Source organism: Prionailurus viverrinus, chromosome B2 (genome assembly GCF_022837055.1).
Source record: "Prionailurus viverrinus isolate Anna chromosome B2, UM_Priviv_1.0, whole genome shotgun sequence".
Lineage (NCBI taxonomy): Eukaryota > Metazoa > Chordata > Mammalia > Carnivora > Felidae > Prionailurus > Prionailurus viverrinus.
In genome coordinates this window covers 31,669,014-31,684,622 of record NC_062565.1, presented here as the reverse complement: position 1 = coordinate 31,684,622, position 15,609 = coordinate 31,669,014, and the positions used below count along the sequence as shown (strand labels likewise).

Sequence of the window (15,609 nt, the reverse complement as noted above, 5' to 3'; positions counted from 1 at the left end):
GGTTAAGTTGTGAGTAAATTCCCATTTCCTTTAGTTTATCAGAGACCTTTCTACCCATAAGGAGGTAGAGATTATACTCTCCAATCAACAGGTATAATTCTGCCATGTCATCAGTTACCAGGAGATGCTGCTCCTTGCTTGAGCTGTCCAGAGAATCACACCACTTTTCATTATCCAAGTACCAGAAAGACTGCTGTGCCTTCATTTCAGGGTGAAGGTTAAGTAATTTCCCCAATCTACACTACTGATGGGTGCAATAAGTTCCAGATAAAAGGTTTCTTCATTTGCAATCATCGTCCCTCCACTCCCTCAGCTCCTAAAATCCCTCGGACATACATTAAACAACCCTGTCTTCACTGGAGAGACATGAATACTCCTAAAAGACTCAAACTTTTGTTTAAATAACTGCCCTGCATAGAGCTGGCTTAAAATAGGGGCCCAATCAAATGTTTCACATACATTGGATGAAACCTTTCAAGTACTAAATTAAAATCATCCTTTCAATGAACGAAGTCAGAGTTTCAGAAGAGGCTCTTGATACTGAATCTCTGACCAGCAACTGATGATGCAGTATATTTGTGATGCTGATTGGTTCTCAAACCTAGATTACCCAATCCAGGAGCAGAGAAACAAATTCCTTGGTTGGTATTATTTGGGAGGTGCCTAAAGGAGGGTCTTAGTTCTCACTGACTGAGACTTGCCTGTTCCCCTGCCCCCTGTCCTCTCTGTTCTCCAGCATGGTGTGCCTGTGTTTCATGGGAGGCTCCTGGATGACAGCTCTGATGTTGATATTGATGATGCTGAGCCCTCCCCTGGCTTGGGCCAGGGACACCTCACGTAAGTGCACTCCTTGGGTGGTGAGCTATTGTGGAGTGGGGGGAAAGAAAGAAATCAGTTTTGCCACTGTGTCCACGCCATGTGCCTTAGAAAATTGTGACATTTTCTTTAATGATGGCCCACCTTTATCATATAGATCCCCAATTCTATCCAAAACAAGAGGAGGCCGAATGCTTGCCCTCTCCATAAGAGCTGTGTAAGGGGCCTCCACCTATAGAGGCCATTTCTTCTCAACTCTTCCCCAGTCAAAACTCTCCAGATTTGAGTTTCATTCCCTCAGTGTCTTGAGAAGACTCAGAAATAATGATTTCAAATTAATTCCCATAAGTGGTTCCCTTTATAATGTTGAGTTATGCTAGAAAATAAGAAAGTTTCTCAGAAAATTAGACAGAGAGTCAAAAGGAATTAGAAAGGTGTCTCCTAGAAGACCCTGTGTTATGTCTTCACAGGATTAGTTATGTTGGTACCTCTGTGTAATATGCGAGGCTGTACCAAGGGTTCTCTCCCATTATCTCCTTTACTTTCTCCGCACCTCAAAGTTTACAAGGCTTTTATCCCTGGTCTGAAGGTTCTCCGACCAAAGTTGGGGCTAGTTTTATCTCTATTTCTCACCCTGGAGGTACAGCAGAGATCCTTAGTACTTGAAATGACATTTTAGATGAGAAGCACGTATGGGATGTTCTTGGGAGTCTTAAAGAACTTAAGATATCTTCTGAGAACATGGCACAAGTTAATTTTTCATTATGAATCTATGTTGAACCTTTCTATGGTGTCCGTTTCTCCTGCATCTTTCTGTTCTGTGGCCTGAGCCCACAGATAGGGATTCAACTAGTATAGGATAAATTATATGCAATTATGGCTTTGTAACCCCAAAATAGGCAACATCAGGATTTCATATGGTTCCAACTATCTACCCCGAGCAGAGTACAGAGAGCGTGAAGGTGTTTACATTTCATAGTACTGAAAGCCAATATGCAAGTCAAGGGAATATATTGGCTCACTGAGGTGATGTCCCCAGATGGCATAGGTTTATTCCTCATGTTTTCTGTTTTTCTTTAATAGCCATGTTGGGTTGCCTCCACTTCCAGTTCCTATTCTTTCCCGAGCCATGCTGTCACCATTACTGTGAATCCCCCGTGTATGCAGAGACCTCAGCACTATCACAGATCTACAGGATGAGCTGAAACTTAATGAGATTTTTCTTTTTTCTTAAAATCACCCTTTCCTTACCTGTGATATTTTTTCCAACAGTAGACGGAGAAGGAGGTAGTCTGTGTGAATTTCTCACAGGAAGTGGAGGGGATATAATGTATCATCAGAGTAAAAGAATGTTGGACCTGAGCCCCTTCTTGCTTTCCAGGATCCTCACAATGACTGATTCTCGGAGCCCTGTGTTTATCCATTGTATCACAGACATTTCTCTGAGAAGCTATGATGTACTAGGCTCTGTTCTGGGCTCAGTGAATTCTATTTGAATAGGCTAAAGATCATTACCATCATGGATTTTATGTAATGACAGAGGAGAAAGCCCGATAAACATTTAACAATAACAACAAAAATTCTGACAACAATAAGTATGCTGAAAAAAAAATACTCCTAGTTGTGAAACAGAGAGAATTGGATGCACCTGACTTCAGTTCAAGTGTGTAGGGAGTTCTCCCTGAGGAAGTGACATTGAGTTGAGATATGACTGGTGACAGAAGCCAGGCAAGTGAAGGATGTACAGGACAAGTGTTGTAGGGAGAGAAAATAGGATAAAGGTCAAGGGCGGGAAGATGTTTGGTGAGTGTAAGGGACAGAAGGAAGGCTGGAGAAGCTGGAGTGTAGGGAGCAAGTTGGGGAGTGCTCTCAGTCACCACTACCATGTTTCCATCACTCAGGGAATGCCCCGTGTGACCCCATCATCAGTGCTCAGTATTTTTGGATCAGCACCTTTGACTTATTTGTTTGTTTGATTGTTTAAGATTATAGGTATACATTTAGGCAGAGAATATCTTTTAAAGTTATTATATACCTTCCATTTGGTTAGCATACAGTGTAATGTTAGTTTCAGATGTACAGTGTAGTGATTCCACACTTCTATACACTACCTGGTGCTCATCTCAAGTGTACATCTTATTCCTTGGATTTATTTAGATAAACTTATATATACATTGAAGTGTCATATAATATTTTCTCATTCATCACATGACAGTTTTCATGTCTTCAACTGGTAGTTCATTTGCAAACTCAGATGTAGCCCAAAGTCTTGCTAGGCAGTTTTTCAGGTTGGTTTATTAAACATTAGCTTTGTCATAACACTAGCCCTTAACTTATTTCAGAAGATGTGGATTCGTAGGCCTCTGTAAACTGCATCAAGAACAGAGTTTAAAAGTTTTTTATACTTGATCTTCATGGGATGAGAAAATTCCTTGTTCAAAGATTGCAATATAGACGTCATACTTGGTGGTGGGGCAGGGGGAGAATTAGAAGCCAAAGCTTTAATTTTTATAAGAATTTGAGGAGTACAGTATGTGGAACAATTATACAGGGACAATTAATTTCCAGGTTTCTCCCAGTCCAGCTTGCGTCTCATGAACGAAGCCCATTGATACAAAGTGGTTTTGAACCAAATAAGATATGTATCTGGTTATCCATACTATCTTTTTTGAAAACTAATGCACAAGTAAAATATTTGTCCCTTCCAGGCATCCTGGATTTTGGCTTTTTCCAGTGTCTGCCCACTTTGATTTGGGTAAGCCTGAAGCATTAGCACACCCAATCATCTTTTGGTTGGAATTCATAGTAAATTTTGATACTCTCTTGGTAGGCAGTATGAATTTTTTTTTTCAGAATCTGGTCTCAGTGAAGAGCCATTTATCCAGCAAAATAAATTTGTTCAGTATCAAAGGTTTTTTTGTTTTTTTTTTTTTTTACCAGATATAATATTGGCAAAGTTTTCAGTGTAATTCTCAGCTGACATAGAATTAACATTGGCTTTTTGTACCACAGATTTTTCAGGTGGTGTAACAGTGGTTCTCATATGGGGACTTCAGGGAACATGGCAATGTCTGGAGCCATTTTTGGTAGTCACTTGGGGCTTTTTTCTGACATCTGCTAGGTAGAAGCTAATGATGCTAGTAAACAATCTACAACGTACAGAACAGGCTTCCCACAAAAAATATCTCGTCCAAAATGTCAAGAGTACTGATGTTGGAAACACCAGTTTATACTCTGCTGCTTCTAAAACCTCTAGACTTACCCTTTATACACACACTTACCTCCAATTCAGGTCTTTGTGGTGTAGTTTAGCTTATTTTATTACAAAAAATAATAAGATCAACAGTTCATAGATTGAACACTTTCTCGCTGAGTCCACTCAGTCAATGCAAGCTCGAGATCTTCATCTTTTATTCTTTGTCTTATGCAGTGTTTTATAAGATTTCATGATTTCTTGATCATCAGCATCTCTGTTAACTTTCGACAGCTTGCATTATGAGTCATCAATTGTGACCGTCACAAGTATCTTTCTGTATCAACTTGTGCAGAAATGCTACATTCTGTTCTGTTGATAATGTCAAAAGCTCCTTTTTTTTGTCTCATTTTTAAAGGCACAGGTATTTTTAAACTATTTTTAAAATGTTCATGTCAATTCCACTTGAATAAAAAATTTTTCTTAGTTCAATTAAACAGAAAATAAAACATCAAAATATATACATACATGTATGTATGTGTCATGTATGTATATGTGTGTATATATATGTATGTATATGCATGTATGCACATATGTTATGATGTGTGTGTGTTTATATATTGAAACTCCAGAAGCCAATGTGACTGACTGACCAATAAGAGGTCTGACATGTTTGACCCTTTACCTCATCAGGTTAGATTTGGCAAAAGAGTTTGGCATCAAGGGGCGCCTGGGTGGCGCAGTCGGTTAAGCGTCCGACTTCAGCCAGGTCACGATCTCGCGGTCCATGAGTTCGAGCCCCGCGTCAGGCTCTGGGCTGATGGCTCGGAGCCTGGAGCCTGTTTCCGATTCTGTGTCTCCCTCGCTCTCTGCCCCTCCCCCGTTCATGCTCTGTCTCTCTCTGTCCCCCCCCCCCCCAAAAAAAGTTGAAAAAAAAAAAAGAGTTGGCATCAAAACTTGTAAAAAGATCTGGTTTCCTAGGTTTCTGGAGTTTGAAAATTCCAGGTAAGGACTTGAGGGACTGTAGTGCAGTCATGGTTTTAATGTCCTTAAAACTCTTCAGTAGTTTCCCATTACGTGTAGTATGAAGTCAAAATCCCAACATCACCTGTAAGGCTTTTACTGCCAGCTCCCCGTGATTTCTCCAGTCTAACCTTTTGCCTTCCTTTGTCCCATTGTGCTTCAGTGAACTCCCTTTTTCCATTTTGTTGAGGAAGTTCATCAATTCTTTCAAGATTTTGCACATTGTATTACCTTTCCCTGAATTATCAAACACACACGCCCTCTAGTTCACATCTAGTTACTCTTTCCTGTCACATCCTAAACATCCCCCTTGAGACCACCTGTCTGGCGCCCTAAGGAAACTCAGATCACCCAGTTATCCCCTGCTCTAGAACTGCAGTCTTGTCTTGTGACATTTCTCCCCCCAGGTAAATAAAGTCCTGCCTGGCTGGGTTTTGTCCATCACTTTCCCTAAATTTTAACCCGAGAGTGGAGGGGATGTGGGGGTGTTTCCCTTCTCTGGGTTCGCAGGCGCCTGAGCCACTCAGCCCAGACCAAGTGTTGGGTGGGGGTGGGGGAGGGGGACGCAGGTGGGACGTGTGTGAGGCCAGGAAAGGGCTGTGGGAGGCGAGGAGGGAGGTGGGTGTCTGCCAGGAGGAGGCGTCCAGGAGGAGGCGGTGAGGGGCAAATCCTCAGGCTGGGAGGTCCGCCTCTGAACCGGAAGCCAGTGACCCGGAGAAGCTCCCAGGAGAGGGGTCACCTCCCGGCCTCCTTCCGCCCCGCCGGCACAGGAGAGAAGAGCCGTGGGTGCTGGTGGTTTGGGGGTGCGGGTGGAGCCCCGAGGGGTGGCGGTGTCAGTGTCTTCCAGGATCCCGCGAGTGACCGGGTCGCCCTGTCCCCACAGCACATTTCTTAAATATGTGGAAGTCCGAGTGCCATTTCACCAACGGGACGGAGCGTGTTCGGTTCCTGGAGAGACACTATCATAACGGGGAGGAGAACTTGCGCTTCGACAGCGATGTGGGGGAGTACCGGGCGGTGACGGAGCTGGGGCGGCCTGACGCCAAGTACTGGAATGGGCTGAAGGACTACATGGAGCGGAAGCGGACAGCGGTGGACTGGTTCTGCAGACACAACTACGGTGTTGGTGAGAGCTTCACGGTGCAGCGGCGAGGTGAGCGGGGCAGGGGGGCTGGGGCGGCCGGGGCTGCGCGGGTGCGACTGTGAGACAGAGACTGGGTCCCAGTGAGCCTACAGGGTGTTGAGCAAGAGCACGTCACGGGGATCCCTGCGAGAGTGCGACGTCGGGGAGGGTGTGCTGTGTCTGTGGGGTGGGGACAGTGTGGTGTGTCCTTGTGTGACTGGGGACAGTGTGGCTGAGTCTCTGTGTGACTGTGAGGTCCATATGGTTGTGATCGTGGGGACAGTGTGATTGCGTCTATGTGTGACTATGGGGACAGTGTGGTGAGTCCGTGTGTGACTGTGGGGAAGGCGTGGTTGTGTCCATGAGTGACTGTGGGGACAGTGTCGTGTGTCCTTGTGTGGCTGTGGGGACAGTGTGGGAGGGGTGCCCTGTGAAGTGAGGGGGACAGAGAATGAGTGTGTGGGAAGGGGGGGCGGTGCATGTGGAGAGAGTGGGTGTGGGGGGAGGCAACAGGAGGGGACATCGGGCATCCTTGGTGGCCCCTGGGGGGCTCAGGAGCTCCAGCTGGAGGGCACACTGGGCAGGTGGTTGGAGACCTGGGGAGGGAAGTGGAGGGTGTCCTGGTTGGGGTGAAGGTGGAGGGGAGGGGAGGGGAGGGGAGGGTTAAGAGATTGGGGAGATGTGAGGAGGCCTGTCACCTTCTGTCCCTGACACTCCCCCTTCTTTTTCTGAAGCCCCTGAGATACGTGTGCCTGTGTCTGTATGTGCTACCACTGCAGTGAGAAAAATGGCCAGACTAATCGTTGAAGATTTGGGGGGATTTCTGAGGTCCCTCTGACATTTCTTTTTTTTTTTTTAATGTTAATTTTTGAGGGAGAGATCCAGTAAGACAGAGTGGGAATGGGGGAGGAGCAGAGGGTGAGATAGAAAAAGTGCAAGCAGGGGAGGAGCAGAGAGAGAGAGGGAGATACAGAATCCCAAGGAGGCTCCAGGTTCTGAGCTGTCGCCCAGAGCCTGCCCCGGGACTCGAACCCAGAAACTGCCAGTTCATGACCTGAGCTGAATGGGACCCTTAACTGACTGAGCCACCCAGGCTCCCCAAACCCTCCTGATATTTCTGGGGCTTCTTTTAGGTCTCTACTTCCCGCTCTTTGTTCTCTTAGACTATGTATTCTTACATTCTTGAAATGATTGTGAAACCAGGTATCTTAATTATAATTTTGTTACTAAATGTATTGATGTTGCTGTTTTTATAATGATGAAAGTATTTAAGGAGTTGCATATTATTTCTTTATATAGTTGTAACAATTCACCTCACGTTCCCCTTTGTTAGATCTTTTTCTCCCAATATTGCAAATACTCGGTTGAAATTTTATATCTTTTTTTTATTTTTAATGTATATTCCTTTGATTTTAAGGTCCTTGGATTTTTTTTTTTTTTTACATATCTATTGGCTAATTGTTGTTACTGATGTAAAAATTATCTACTATTATCTCGGGGATTCTGGTATATTTCTCAGTGATTTTAGGTGTTTTCTATGCATAAGATTATTAATGCTTTGCTGATAGTCGATTCAGCATTTTCTCTAGTCTGTGGCTTATATTTTGACATTGTTTATTACTTTTCATGCTAGGAGTGTAAACATTTATATTTAATGAAATATGCTACAAAAATTTTTAGCAAAGCTTTGTCATCAATCTTGAATCTACCATTTTACGATATTGTAAAAATGGTTTCACCATATATTTCCTTTCTTAAAAACAGTATTTATTGAGGCTAGTAGTGTAAGGGATTGTCTCTGCACTAAGGATACCTGTTAAATAGTCTGAGTCTCTACCCTGAACTCAAGTGTCAGCTTTCAAAGGGAGACAATTATAAAGGTATAACAATTCCAATAACAGTAATTTTTTTTTAAATTTTTTTCAACGTTTTTATTTATTTTTGGGACAGAGAGAGACAGAGCATGAACGGGGGAGGGGCAGAGAGAGAGGGAGACACAGAATCGGAAACGGGCTCCAGGCTCTGAGCCATCAGCCCAGAGCCCGACGCGGGGCTCGAACTCACGGACCGCGAGATCGTGACCTGGCTGAAGTCGGACGCTTAACCGACTGCGCCACCCAGGCGCCCCAAATAACAGTAATTTTTTATACTGCACAGAAGGAGTGATCATCTGAGTGCAATTATGAGAACTTTTTAAAATCAATGAGTTTCCTTGTTCCTTTCCCTCTCTTTCAGGACTCACACTGTTCTTGCAATTAAACAAATAGGCTAGAGTATCACCTCTGTCTTTCCTGCTTCTGGGGGAGAAGCATTTGTGTGGTGTTATAAGGTGTGAGTGGAGCATTTCCAGGGTTTCATACTCTATTTCCACATCAACCTCAAGCTGTTCTCCAATTTACCCAGACTGCTTTAAATCATATTTTCTCTGTAATTAAACAGGGTAATAAGTACTTAACATATATTGAAGGCTAAACTCCAATCATCACTTTACATACTTTAGGTGCATTAATCCTCACAGAACTGTAAGAGGTTAAGTATTACTATCTCCTTCGATAGAGGAGAAAGCTGGGGTGCAGAGGAATGTAATATTCTTCTAGGATCAATCAGTAAGGAGCAGAGCCTATATTTGAGCTCAGTCAGCCTGCTCCAGAAATCATGCTTTTAATTGAGACCCATTATCTCTTGCAAAATGTGTAAACACTTGAATTCCGCAAGGAATAACTACCTCACACTATGAAAAACAAACCCCACAAATTTCCTCAACATCTCTCAAACTTAATGGACCCATACTGTCAGGATTGAATTCAGGACTCATGAGACTGGCTGGTACTGGGCCACGTGGCCAGCTTTGAGGGAGGCCTGCACGAGATGCAGCCTGGGACCAGAGACCGGAGGCAGGAGGGCAGCCAGCCAGGGAGACTCATTCTGTCGTCCTCACTTAGTCCCGCTACCACTTGTCTTCTAGTTGAGCCGACAGTGACCGTGTTCCCCTCGAAGACGCAGCCCCTGCAACACCACAACCTCCTGGTCTGCTCCGTGAATGGTTTCTATCCAGGCCACATTGAGGTCAAGTGGTTCCGGAACGGCCAGGAGGAGGAGACTGGGGTCGTGTCCACAGGCCTGATCCGTAATGGAGACTGGACCTTCCAGACCCTGGTGATGCTGGAAACAGTTCCTCAGAGTGGAGAGGTCTACACCTGCCACGTGGAGCATCCAAGTCGCACGAGCCCTATCACCGTGGAGTGGAGTGAGAAGCTTTCTGATCCCATAAGTTCCTCGCCCAGCAGGGAGGGGACTTTGGTTTGCCTTTTGTGCTTCTGGCACATCCTCTATTTATAGGGACCTTCCGGGCAGGAGGGGAATACAATCTTGGCTCTGCCTTTTATTAGCTCTGTCACCCTGCACAAGTTACTTGAACTGCAAGGAGCTCCTCATCCATAGATATTGAAGTAGTGGATTTGTCAAAGCTGTGGTATTTAAAAAGTTCAATACCTAAACCTTGTATCTATGGAATGGGATTTAAATTTTTCCCCCAGAAATTGCCACTTACTCTATTTCTTCCAAGGCAGGCTTCATTCCTCATTCTCAAAGTTCTCAATCCAGAGTCTCCAGCAGGGGAGTTGGATTTGGGGTAAAAATCACTAAAGCTGCTTCTTCTCTCAGGGGCTCAGTCTGAATCTGCACAGAGCAAGATGCTGAGTGGAATCGGGGGCTTTGTTCTGGGTCTGCTCTTCCTGGTGGTGGGGCTGTTCATCTACTTCCGGAATCAGAAAGGTAAGGCACCTGTTGGTAGCTGGGCCTCCTTATAGACCTTGTGGGAGAGAAATACAGCTTTGATCGCATAAACTCTCTGTAGACCAGTGGCCTTGTAAAGCCTTTCCTTCTCCCTTTGCCCTCAGATTTCCTAGAAATCCAGACAGCAAGGGTCCATGGTTACTGAGTTTCAGCATAAGAGATTATGGGTTGTAGAGACAAGAAAGAGGTTAACAAGACAGATATCTTGGCTTGGGGTCCTGGGCCAAATCAGGAAGAGCTATGAAAGCTAACGAAGCCACAGTAGATTGGTGTGATAGAAACTTCCTGGGTCACATCTCTCCCTTTCTGATCCCACTGGCATCATGCGATGCGGGTTGTGGTGGTAGGTGGGTCTGGGGTTGGGACCTTGTATGTGGGGACAGATTTACCTGTGTCTCTGTTAAGTGTATGTTGTCCCTTTTCTTTTCCAGGACACTCTGGACTTCAGCCAACAGGTAATTCTCTTTGACCCTCTTTAGAGATAGAGTTGATTATCCTGGAACAGATGGTGGAGATGAAAGACAGAAACAATGTCAAAGACTTTGGATCTGACTTCTGCTCAGGCAGTTAACTGAAGCTTCTTCTCTCCACTTACTAAAAGGCCTGCACTGCAAATAGCTTTAGATCAAGGATACATAAGAAAGAATATGTTGTTCTTCTTACTGTAGTGCTTTCACTTGAGGCCCTGGGAGAGGGGAGAGGAAGCTGCTTGTGGAGGTGGGTCTGGGAACAACACTCTGCTCTGTCTTCTGCAGGACTCCTGAGCTGAAGTGGAGATGCTGACACTCCAGGAAGAACCTTCTTTTCAGGCTTCCTCACATAGTGAAAATGTTTCCTGTTTGGCTCGTATTCTTCCACAAACACAGTGCTTCTCAGGATTTGGTTTGCCCTGGGTTCAGTGACCCTGCAGAAACTATCCTCCCTGATGACTCCCTCCACCCTATCTTTGACCTGGAAGCCCCAGTACTGACTGCAGTTCCTTATCTTCATTCTCTCCCAGCTCCCTGTGTATTCAGCCCCTTAATGCCTCCTCTACATTGGAACTCACCTCTGTTCACGTGTCTTTATCAGCTTTTCTCAAATAAACATGGAGTGACAATCATCCGTTGCATATAGTTTCAAGGAAAAGAAGTAGCAAAAAAAAGGGAGAAAGGGAGGATTGCAACAAATTACAATATTGGTTTTTATTTATATTCCAGAATTTGGGTCAGATGTGGATCTGGAAGGTATCTTTGTATCATGTCCTTTTATACTTGGTCTTTTTCTATTCTGTAATTAGGCATGTTTTCTGGAGCTAGGAAATGGAGCTTCATGGCCCATATGATGCTGGTGTCCTACACCTGTGTGTTTTCAAAGACAAACCAGAAGTCCCTTTGCACAAAAGAGGGGACAAAAAAATATCAGCAATCCACTAACTTATAATGATATGACACACCCAAATTTTTGTACTCACTTTGTTTCGTTACCCAGATTTTTTATTTTACTTTTCATATTTTTATTTCATTTTATTTTTAAGTAGGCTCCACGGCCAATGTGGAGCTCAAACTCATCACCCTGAGATCAGGAGTCGAATGCTCCACTGACTGAGACAGCCAGGTGCTCCTTTCCTTGATTTTTCATATTAAAGTGTCTAAACCTATGGAAACCCCTTTCATTAGCCTGATGGTGGGCTGTATCTACACTTCCATCTCTTTCTGTGTCTCTCAGATAAACATCAGTGGCATGCTGACACTTTGGCTTAGGGGACATCCTTCCCCATCCTTCCCCTTAGACTATCAGGACCAAGCCACAACTCTAGTGGAAAAGAGGTATGTCTGAGGCCTTCCAGATTGTAAGCAAATGTATCATCTGTACGGGAACATCCTGTATGGATCTCATCTTAGAAATCCAAGGCAATGCTGGGAAACAAAGAAGGAAATTATGAATACTGTGATGTGCATACAAACAGTGACATACTATGTAGCTAGAAGAAAAAAATAACCCTTGCTTACAATAATCTCCACTTCTGTACAGGTAAGGAGATTTTGTACAACACACAACATTTTGTTTAATAGGATCCAGGAAGAGAATAGGAATACATAGCTATATCAATTCAATTTATCTGCATCCATCTATCATTATCTCTTTCTCCATCATCTATTAAATCTATTTACTTTTTTATATATGACAACTAAAGGACTTTTAAAAAATGGTTGCCTCTTGGGCACAATGAGGGAATAGATTGAAGGGAATAGGAATGAAAGCTGAACTTTTCTGAAAGTGTCTTATTTGATAGTTTTTTAATTTCAAAAATTTCTTTTAGAGAGAGCGAGACTTTAGTGAGGACCAGGGGATCAGAGAGAGAGAGAGAGAGAGAGAGAGAGAGAATCTTAAGCAGGCTCACGTGAAGCCTGATGCAGGGTTCAAACTCATGAACCATGAGATCATGACCTGGGTGGAAATCAAGAGACGGAGGCTTAACCGACTGAGCCACCCAGGCACCCCTCTTATTTAATAGTACAGAACTGGCAATATTTTACGTAATAAAACTTTACACAATATATACAAATGAACCCAATTTAATGAAAGAAATGTGACAGAGAGTATATGAGGGGAACAAACTAGACAAGGAAACCAAATATTTGTGTCTCCTGCATAAAACAATGTGGAATCATAATTATAAATCAATATACAGTTAAATTTCATAAACTTCAGTAATATAAAAGAGTTAGAAAGGTTTCAGAGAAATGCAACAAAATTGTTTAAGTAGATGATGAGTTCTGTTATCATATTCTGTCTGAAGGGTCAGTGTCAAATGTAAATTAAACCTAAAGAGCAGACAACAGATTCAGAAGTTTATTTCCAGGTAATAGACACTCAGACAATTTCTCCACGATCAGAGACAGCTATAAATTTCAAGCCAACTCAAAGTTTGTGTATATTTCAGTCATATATTATGCACTATTTGTGTGAAACAGGTTATCATCGCCTGGGAAGTTAATAACTAACAGTAACGTATGCAATATTTATATGGTTGGGATAAGTTCTCTTGATCCCAGGGTTGCAACTTTACTTTGTTTTGTTCCCCAAGATGAAGAAGTGAATTGTCTCATTTTATCTGAGACCTATGGTGTGACATTATAATATAGAATTAAAATGTATGGCAGGAGTCTTTCAGTGGAGATGCTTTGTGTTGCTAATGGAAAAACCCAATCTATTTGACTTTATTTATCTTTAACTACTTGTCTCACAGAGCAGATAGACCCACGGTACTTCATCTCCAGACTGGTCAATTCATCAGGCCAGTGGTGTCACCAGTGATGCTGGGTCTTTTGGCCTCATCTCCTTATCGCACACCACTTGTCAGTGTTCCTAAAATGGTAGTAGGATGGTGCAGCAGCTTTATGCTTCATTGTATCTCATAATTTCCAAAGGCAGGAAAAGGGAACTGCTCTTTTATGCTTTTATAAGAGTGACCTATACCTTTTTCAGGTGTCCCCAGTAGACCTACTTCCCACATGTTGAGAGGACCACAGGATTACAGCGATAGGCTCAGACAAATCATGCTTCATCCTTTTCGGCGATGGGCTTGCCTCACCTGATGCGTTGGAAAGATGGGAGCAAATAATTTTCTTTGGAAAGGAAGAAATATTAGATGGGATAGATGAGAACAATTTCAGGCAAGGAAACTATAGTATCTGGTACTCTCAGAATGTTACTATTTTTTTAAAAAAAAGATTTTTTAATGTTTATTTATTTTTGAGAGAAAGAGACAGAGTGTAAGCAGGAGAGGGTCAGAGAGAGATGGAGACACAGAATTGGAAGCAGGTTCCAGGCTTGGAACTGTCACAACAGAGCCCCCGAAGAGGGGCTCAAACTCAGGAGTGGTGAGATCATGACCTGAGCTGAAGTCAGATGCTTAACCAACTGAGCCTCCAGGCACCCCTCTAGTGTTAGTATTTTAACTTATCTCCTCATAAAGGATGATACATTGTTGAGGGGAAGCATCAGTTTGTGATTTTTTTTAACAGGGAGTATTAAATGGCAGCTATAAACCCAATTACAATTAAAAACAGCAACTGAAGAAGAAGATTATTTGTTTGCTCTTAGAAATTAACATGCCGAGGGGCGCCTGGGTGGCGCAGTCGGTTAAGCGTCCGACTTCAGCCAGGTACCGATCTCGCGGTCCGTGAGTTCGAGCCCCGCGTCGGGCTCTGGGCTGATGGCTCAGAGCCTGGAGCCTGTTTCCGATACTGTGTCTCCCTCTCTCTCTGCCCCTCCCTTGTTCATGCTCTGTCTCTCTCTGTCCCAAAAATAAATAAACGTTGAAAAAAAAAATTAAAAAAAAAAAAAAAAGAAATTAACATGCCGAGACTTAATTTTGTAAGGAAAAATATATTTTCCAGAAAATTTTCAAAGATAATGGAGAAGGGATGCTAGTGTCCCTTCGCTTCTCCATTGAATCCTTGGCTATAAATGTGTGCCTGTGATATGAACAGAAATACTGTGTGGTGCTGTGCCTGGAAAGCTGTACCATAAAAGGCCAGGCTGTAGAAGGCCGTGTCTTCGTTTACTTTGTTTTGAGGAGCATGCCATGAAGGTCATGCCTTAGTTTCCTTGAAGGCTGTGCCGTTTTTAACCCATGGAAAACACTAGAAATGGTTTACAAGGGGGAATTACCCAATTCTGTAATTTAAGTAGTTAATAGAGGACATTGACAGAAAAGAGTAAACATAGAAATCCATCATGATCTAAGTGACATTGCAACACATATTGTCTTTACATCCAACTTTCGTAGGAAATGGTCCCCGGTTGGGTTTTACTTCAATCGGGTACTGGTTTTGGCAGGCTTCTAGTGGAGGTCTTGTGGCCAGAAGTGGCTAGACCAGGGATGTGGAGGGGATCACATTAGACCAATAAGGAGGAACCTCAACAGGAATCATAAGATTGGGAGCTGTGCCAGTTTCTTAGGTGGCTGTCCCATGCCCAAGAAAGACAACGTTGTATGAAGACAGGAATAAAGAGAGGGCATCAAGTTTCTGGGTCTTAATACCATTCTGGCTAGGGTACTAACTTCCAGCTGAAAGGCAGGTTTTCTCCTCTCTGGAGAGTAGACATGGGCTAGAGGATTATAGACTGAGAAATCGACATGAAAGTGTTCCAATAAGAGCCCAGTCCTTGAAAAGCCCCTGAAATGAGAGTAAAGGAAGAAAAGAGAAAGTTCTCACCAAGTTTGAACCAAGGCTCGGAGTACGGATGAAAAGACTCAGAAAGCCTCACATAAGAGCGCCAATATGATGGGGCTCTTGAGCAAATGGCAAGAGGGAATTCTTGAGACATCTTTGGTGCAAAAGTGTGATTTTATTAAAGCACAGCGACAGGACTTGTGGACAAAAAGAGCTGCACTGAGGTTGTGAGGAGTGACTGATGATATGTTTTTAAGTTAGTGGGGGCCAGGGATAGTGTAAGTCTCTAACGAATTTGGAAGCAAGGCTTTCAGGACCTTGAGGGCCTAGCTGCTGTGAAGATAAGTTTACTTTTAGGTAAACAAAAAACATCAAGCAAGTAAGGCAGCCCTGAGTTCCTGGAGCAAGGTCACACTTTGCATGTTTCAGATGTCTATCGGTGGGCAGCAAACTGTAAGGAGATTTCATTTAAGCAAAATTTCTCTGGCCTTTGT

The 15,609-nt window shown here is 43.4% G+C and overlaps 1 protein-coding gene across 1 annotated transcript; it reads left to right on the top strand.

The window, feature by feature from the left end:
• The first annotated feature begins 665 nt into the window (after window positions 1–665).
• On the top strand, window positions 666–11,052 carry LOC125165420 (DLA class II histocompatibility antigen, DR-1 beta chain-like). The gene is made up of 6 exons (XM_047858310.1): window positions 666–837; window positions 5,916–6,185; window positions 9,121–9,402; window positions 9,819–9,929; window positions 10,382–10,405; window positions 10,706–11,052. Exons 1-6 carry the CDS (start codon window positions 738–740, stop codon window positions 10,717–10,719), a joined length of 801 nt encoding a protein of 266 aa, XP_047714266.1. The 5' UTR covers window positions 666–737; the 3' UTR covers window positions 10,720–11,052.
• The last annotated feature ends 4,557 nt before the right edge of the window (window positions 11,053–15,609 follow it).